Genomic DNA, 7,050 nt, shown 5'->3' with positions numbered 1-7,050 from the left:
GAGCAGTTTCTTGCCGAGTGTACCAAGTCGAAGAAACAAAGCTCTACTTCTTTTGGGCTTTCAGTTGGGTTTGACCGGATGAATCTCAAACAAACTGGTTTTCCCCTAGGCAGCTGAGTAGAGCCTTTCAAGTGGGCTGGGCCAGGCTGGTATGTCAGGGAGTGGCATCTTATTCATAGCCTGATGGGCTTTCCAAGTGCATGACCGTAGTGCAGCTGGAGCTATTTGTAGGGATGAAAATGGTGTTTATTTGGGTGCTTCTGCTCGTGTCTTCGATGGTATCAATGATCCTGTGACTCTTGAAGCTTTTGCTTGTTCTGAGGGACTTGCCTTGGCCCAGGATCTTGGTGTTAGGAAAATTCAAGTGACTACTGACTGTCTAGTTATCTTGCAAGCTTTGGAGCAGGGCAGTTTGGCTTCTTATAGCCCGGTTTTGATGGAGATTTGCGATCGGCAGCACCAGTTCATTGAATCGAAGGTTGTCCATGAACGGAGGAATAACAATGTTGAAGCTCATAATTTTGCTAGGTCCTCTGTTGCTTTACAACCTGGCCGCCATGTTTGGCTAGGTTCTTCTCCTGATCCTTTCTTTGTACCTAAATGCACTGCTGTTTGAATAAAGAAGGATCGTTTATCTCAAAAAAAAAAAAAAAAAAAAAAGAAAAGCTTTGGTTTGGTTAGGCCTGGTAAATGGGCTTATGGCGTATGCGTGCTTCTTTATGTCCATGATCATTAATAGTAATAATATTTTTTTTTCGCGAGAACATAACATATCTTTACGGATACTTGCTAAAAAAATAATTAAATATGCCTTCTAATCTTTAGTCTCTTTCAGAGCTAAAAAGCGTGGATATCCAGATATGAGATCTAAATAAACGTAGCTTGGCGAGTGTGTACTACTCTAGACGATGTGCCTTTTGTACATAATAACTTTAAGTTTATTCTTTTTCCTCCTTTCATATTCATTTCGCTTGTCCGCGAAGTCTTGATCTCCTTGTAGTTGTGCTTGCACATGCTCAGTCTTGATCTTCTTGTAGTTGTGCTAGCTCGTACATGCTCCTGGCCAACGAGGAACTCCCATTTGGCAGAATTTTCTTTCATTGTCCTTCTGGTATCCTTCTGTTTTTTAACCTCCGGAGTTGTTCCATCGTGAGATAGGGTGTGGGTTGCGGACTTTTGTGTGCCAGCAGAGGCGTGCATCACACATACAACGTTTTCTCTAGTGTTGTCGGACCTGCACCAAAATAATATTGGGAACGCAATTTCATAATATACTAAATTCATAATTATGGAGAGGGCCACTGATCAATTAATTAGGGGGTATTGGGCTCAATCCATGGTTAAATTGGGACAGAAAGAATTTGGATCCAAGTCTTATGCAGCGGACGGAGGGAGTATAGGCTTATTCTCATGCCGACGGAGTAATGCTTAACAACTAGAGTATTGTTGTTCATTTGGATCACTCTCTCGGCTAAACAACATAGTGGAGTACCTAGTGCTTAATTGGATTGCTAACTCCATACCAGTTTATTAGGCTTGTGGTGGGATGTGTTGTGAGCAAGGTGGCTATCTATTGCGTCAGGGTTTTGTCTTCTCTTAGCTAAAATATCATCTCTTAGCAACAATCTCCCTCACCATATATTTAGGGATCTCTTATTACTAGAAACTAAAAAAACCATTGTACATCATTTATTATTATTATTTCTAGGTAACGCGGCGTGATTAAGATTAGACAGTCTTATCAAGCATTTTTCATGCCCTAAGGGGAAGAGAGAGAGGCAATCTCTGGTACCCAAAAATCAAGTCAATTAAATCTCCTATCAATTCGCAAATCTAGTCCAATAAATCAGCATGGAGGGAGTACCATTTTTTGTTTGGATGGATAAGTTGTCACCAACCAGATAGGATAATTTCCGCACCGAATTTATTACCAAATCTATTTTAGAGAATCCATATCCGATCTAATGAAATCCGATGGACAAGGCTATCCGTCCGAACTTGATATGGTACACGAAATAGCACTTGGATACCGTATCCAAAAAATATTTAGGATTATCCAATGGTTTTTATCAGAATGAGCCAAATTTGATCCTAAACATCGAAACTAACAGAGCATATTTAGTAGTTCGTGAGTTGACGAGTTTGTCCATTAAACAATGTCCCACTTCGAAACTTGTGAGGATACTGGGCCATTGAAGCATACGTCGGTGTTATCCTAGTCCTTGTATTTCCGTTATGGCATCCATATAAACATACTTTGTTCATGTGGTTAGGGCATATTTATTCATTCTATTGTGTCACAATATTTATTTTATAAGTATTTTTTGGAAAACTTGATTAATCAATTATTTGTTTGGTTGTATGGTTTTCCAACCAACTTATGTGCGTATATTTCGATTAAGTTTGTTTCCACTCCGAGTCCGCTCCTTTGTCGTTCCGAATTCAAGGTCTCATATATCCGTATTGGAATCCGCAACCAAATCGTTATTCGCTCCGAATCCGTCGAAAAATATGTTATATGATATGGTAACTTAAAATCTGATCCAATCCTACTACATCCCTACATGCACAGAGCAATTCCTGCCAGGGTAAAGTAATTAAGAGGGAGAGGGCCAATGGCTGGTATCAAAAAATCAAGGTAATTAAGTTTCCTGGTATTAATTAGCAAATCTAGCCAAATAAACCAGTATCAGGGGAGTACCAATTTTTAATCGGATGGATATACTCGTGAACAATATTATTGCAGAGTAGGTATTCATGTTGGCCCAATTATAAATAAACCCCTGGAGACTGACAGAAGGAAGAGCCAAACAATTTGTGATGGAGTCACGCGCCATGCCGTCGCTTCTGTACCACCGGAGCTCGTGCGCCGCCGTATTGGCCGTGGTCGTGCTCCTCGCCGCCTACACGCTCTCAGGGGCCAGGGCGGACCACGCTGGTGACGAGATGACATTGCTGGGTGGCATCGGAGAAGACGCCGGCGCTGATGCCGATGGGTTCCCGTGGAGCAACGCGATGCTGGAGTGGCAAAGGACCGGGTACCATTTCCAGCCGAAGAAGAACTACATGAACGGTATTACTTCTCATGGATTTTTCTCAAGGTTTGATATAACTATGGAGAAACCAACTGACTGTCTAATTTTTTTGCTGGTGGCCGGCGGCGTATGTACTGCGGCGACATGCATGCATGAATATATGCAGATCCCAGCGGTTAGTACGTTAAGATATCGATCGACGGCCGATGTTCTGTCGGTCTATCACTGAACTATTGACACAACGTGCAGGTCCAATGTACTACCGTGGATGGTACCACCTCTTCTACCAGCACAACCCCAAGGGCGCCGTGAAGGGTGACATCATCGCCTGGGGTCACGCGGTGTCGCGGGACCTGGTCCGCTGGCGCCACCTGCCCCTCGCCATGGTTCCGGACCACTGGTATGACATCAAGGGCGCCATGACCGGCTCCACCACCGTCCTCCCCGATGGCAAGGTTGTCTTGCTCTATAGCGGGAACAGCAACACGTCCGAACAGGTCCAGTGCCTCGCTGTCCCAGCGAACCCTAGGGACCCCCTCCTTCGTAGGTGGACCAAGCACCCTGCAAACCCCATCCTTCGCGCGCCCCCGGGTATTGGCATCAAGGACTTCCGCGACCCCACCACCGCATGGTTCGACAAGTCAGATCGCACGTGGCGCACCGTCATTGGGTCCAAGGACGACCATGGCCACGCCGGTATCGCCATGACGTACAAGACGAAAGACTTTCTTAGATACGAGCTCATCCCGGGATACTTGCATCGTGTCAATGGTTCTGGCATGTGGGAGTGTGTCGACTTCTACCCCATCGGCGGCAATGGCAAGAACTCATCGGAAGGGATGTTGTACGTGATGAAGGAGAGTAGTGACGATGACCGACATGACTATTATGCGCTGGGCAGGTACAATGCAAAGGCCAACAGGTGGACACCGTTGGACCCGAAGGCAGACTTGGGGCACGGGTTGAGGTATGATTGGGGAATGTTTTATGCGTCCAAGACATTCTATGATCCCGCGAAGCGACGGCGCGTGCTGTGGGGTTGGGTCAGAGAAGCCGACTCCAAGCAAACCGACATTACCAAAGGATGGGGTTCAGTTCAGGTAACTATCTATACTATCCATATCATTTGTTTACATTGAATTTACAATCTGTTCGTTATGTCGGGTGGGGTGCTAGCCATTTTATTACTAAAATAAGAACCATTTTTCTCATGTTTTATTCTTCATTTTTTGATGTCAATGTGCATTCTTGAGTGAGGGTCTAACCTGTTATGAATTATTGAACTAACAAATTAATGTTGTATGGCTTGCGTGCAGTCGATTCCGAGGACCGTGGCACTGGACGAGAAGACTCGGACGAACCTTCTCCAATGGCCGGTGGAGGAGGTCGAGACCCTTCGCCTCAATTCCACTCACCTCAGTGGCATCATCATCGATGCTGGCTCCATCTTCTCCATCAACCTCCGCCAAGCCGCTCAACTTGACATTGAAGCCTCCTTCCGCCTCGATGCTTCCGTAGTTGGCGCCCTTGACAAGGCCGAAGGTGGCTACAACTGTAGCACCAGCGGTGGCGCCGCCAACCGTGGTGCCCTTGGTCCCTTCGGCCTCCTTGTCCACGCTAACGAACACCATAGTGAGCAAATGGCGGCGTACTTCTATGTGTCTAGGGGCCTTGACGGTGGCCTCCAGACCCACTTCTGCCACGACGAGTCACGGTCGTCCCGGGCCAGGAGCGTGGTGAAGCGTGTGGTGGGCAGCACCGTTCCTATGCTCAACGGGGAGGCTTTATCTGTTAGGATACTTGTGGATCATTCGATCGTGGAGAGCTTCGCGATGGGCGGAAGATTGGCAGTGACGTCACGGGTGTACCCATCAGAGGCCATTTATGCGAAGGCCGGGGTGTATGTTTTCAATAACGCCACCAGTTTCTCTGTCGCTGTAGAGAAGCTCGTGGTGCACGAGATGGATTCGTCAAAGAAACATGTGCGGGATTAATTTACTTCATTTATTTCGAAATTTCTTGTCAAAATTGTTTCACAAATAGATAAATATACTGTAGTGTTACTCTCTCTACTGAAATCCCACCGAAAGAAAGATACAGGTGTCATGTGCCAAAGTACAATAATATTATATGCTCCGGGTTTACGGATGGGCTTGGCATCGATTTTTGTGAGGACGATCATGTCCGTGTATCCCCATAAAACCCTACCGTCCCGTGTAACCTCGAGATCCACCCCCTTCCCCAACCGAATAACTGACCTTGATTTCGTCGCCCAACTGCCTGTGCCGTCGAGAGTTTTCGACGACATCCGCCTCACTTTCGAGCATGTAAATTAAAGTCAACACCGACGCCACCTAAATTGGACTATATTAAAATCAACACCGATGGCGCTATCAAGGTGTTGCACGCTCCTCAAACCGCCTTATTGGTGTTTGGAGCAAGCCTCTTCTCGGAATCACGAAACCTCTCATTGCTGAGAGCATGGCTTTGCGTGACGGGGTCATCTTCGCCAAGATTCGTGGCCTCACGGGCGTGATAATGGAGGCAGACTGCATAGAGCTGGTCAACCTCTGTAATACTCGCCATATTTCTTGTTTGATTGTGGCTCCTCTTTTAGTTGAGATTGGAGAGTTAGCTTCTTCGTTTATTTCTTTTGATATTCAGCATGTATCAAGGATATCCAACTACCCGGTGCGTCTTTGTAGCCTCTCTTCTCTCAATCTCACGATCCAAAAATCTGGGAAACAAAGAACAGAGAGGCGAGGTGTTTGTGCTGCGTGCAATCTGATTGCAGCTTTTCTGGTTTCTCCTTTTTATTAGCAAAACAAAGGGAAGTGCACAACCTCCTTGATGCCCACTACTCGAACGTGCCATCCCACGTCCAGGCAACGAGGAGATCTGGTCAAGCACAAGACCAATTCCTAGCTTATCTGTTCCTAAGAGATAGCTGAAACCAAACTAATCCTAGCTGACGAACAGGCGACGGTGCTTACCTGTCGAAGCTGTCCTAACCGACGAAACTGACGAAGGAAAACTAAACTGACAGCTAGATTAACCAACAAACTCCCCTAATCTAGATGTCCTTCACCTGAACGATGCCAATTCGCCGTCGCGGTTCCTGGAGCTGGACACGGCCAAGAGACTTCGTCGGAGCGTCGGAGAGCTGGTCCGCCGTGCGTACGTGCCGGACGTCGATGTCGCCATCCTCTACGCATTGGCGGATGAAGTGGAACCTGATCTGGATGTGCTTGCTTCGGTCGTGGAAGACCGGGTTCTTCGTCAGCGCGATCGCTGATTTGTTGTCGACGCGGAGCTCGGTTGCGCCGTCGTCGTGGCCAAGCAACTCGCCCGGGAGTCGCCCGAGCCGGATCCCCGGCACGCACCGCTCGTAGCAGCGACGTACTCCGCCTCGCACGAGGAGAGAGCCACGATCTTACGCGCGACGACTGCCAGGAAACGGGGCTGCGCCCGTAGAAGTGCAGCACCCCACTAGTGCTCTTGCGATCATCAATGTCGCCGCCGTGGTCGGCGTCGGCTGTAGCCCACCAGCCTGACCTTGCCCTCCTGGTGCGTGTACTCACACCCGAGGGTCTTCGTGCGGCGATGTAGCGCAGTAGATGCTTCACCGCCGCCATGTGCTCGCTCGTCGGCTTCTCCATGAACCTGCTCGGAAAACCTATCGTGAAGCGGATATCCGGCCGGGTATGGACGAGGTAGCGCAGCCCCCCCACAACGCTGCGGTAGAGTGAGGGGTCCACCGCCGTGCCGGTGCCGTTCTTGCTCAGCTTCAGCCGCAGCTCCATCGGAGCCGCCGTCGAGTTGCAGTCGCTCATGCCCATTCTGTCGAGCAGCTTCTCTGCATAGGCTGCCTGCCCCAATCGGATGCAACCAGGCCTTTGTGTCACCTCGATGCCGAGGTAGTATGACAGAAGGCCCAGATCGCTCATCCGGAACAGGGAGGTCATCTCTTGCTTGAACTCACCGATGGCGGCCGTCGAGGTTCCGGTGATGATCA

General features: G+C 48.3%; 1 protein-coding gene across 1 annotated transcript; it reads left to right on the top strand.

Annotated features, from left to right (window-relative positions):
• The first annotated feature begins 2,868 nt into the window (after window positions 1-2,868).
• LOC124704576 (sucrose:sucrose 1-fructosyltransferase-like) lies at window positions 2,869-5,029 on the top strand. The gene is made up of 4 exons (XM_047236853.1): window positions 2,869-3,073; window positions 3,202-3,210; window positions 3,285-4,135; window positions 4,352-5,029. The coding sequence occupies exons 1-4, from the start codon at window positions 2,947-2,949 to the stop codon at window positions 5,027-5,029; spliced, it is 1,665 nt and encodes a 554-aa protein (XP_047092809.1). The 5' UTR covers window positions 2,869-2,946.
• Window positions 5,030-7,050: the final 2,021 nt, after the last annotated feature.

The sequence above is a fragment of the Lolium rigidum genome, chromosome 1 (genome assembly GCF_022539505.1).
Source record: "Lolium rigidum isolate FL_2022 chromosome 1, APGP_CSIRO_Lrig_0.1, whole genome shotgun sequence".
Lineage (NCBI taxonomy): Eukaryota > Viridiplantae > Streptophyta > Magnoliopsida > Poales > Poaceae > Lolium > Lolium rigidum.
This window is presented reverse-complemented; position numbering and strand designations above follow the sequence as displayed.

Bases quoted from the DNA above. Each gene is read 5' to 3' on its own strand.
- LOC124704576 (XM_047236853.1), top strand. From the start codon at position 2,947: ATGACATTGCTGGGTGGCATCGGAGAAGACGCCGGCGCTGATGCCGAT. The intron at 4,136-4,351 runs GTAACTATCTAT...GCTTGCGTGCAG, and splicing joins AAGGATGGGGTTCAGTTCAG to TCGATTCCGAGGACCGTGGC.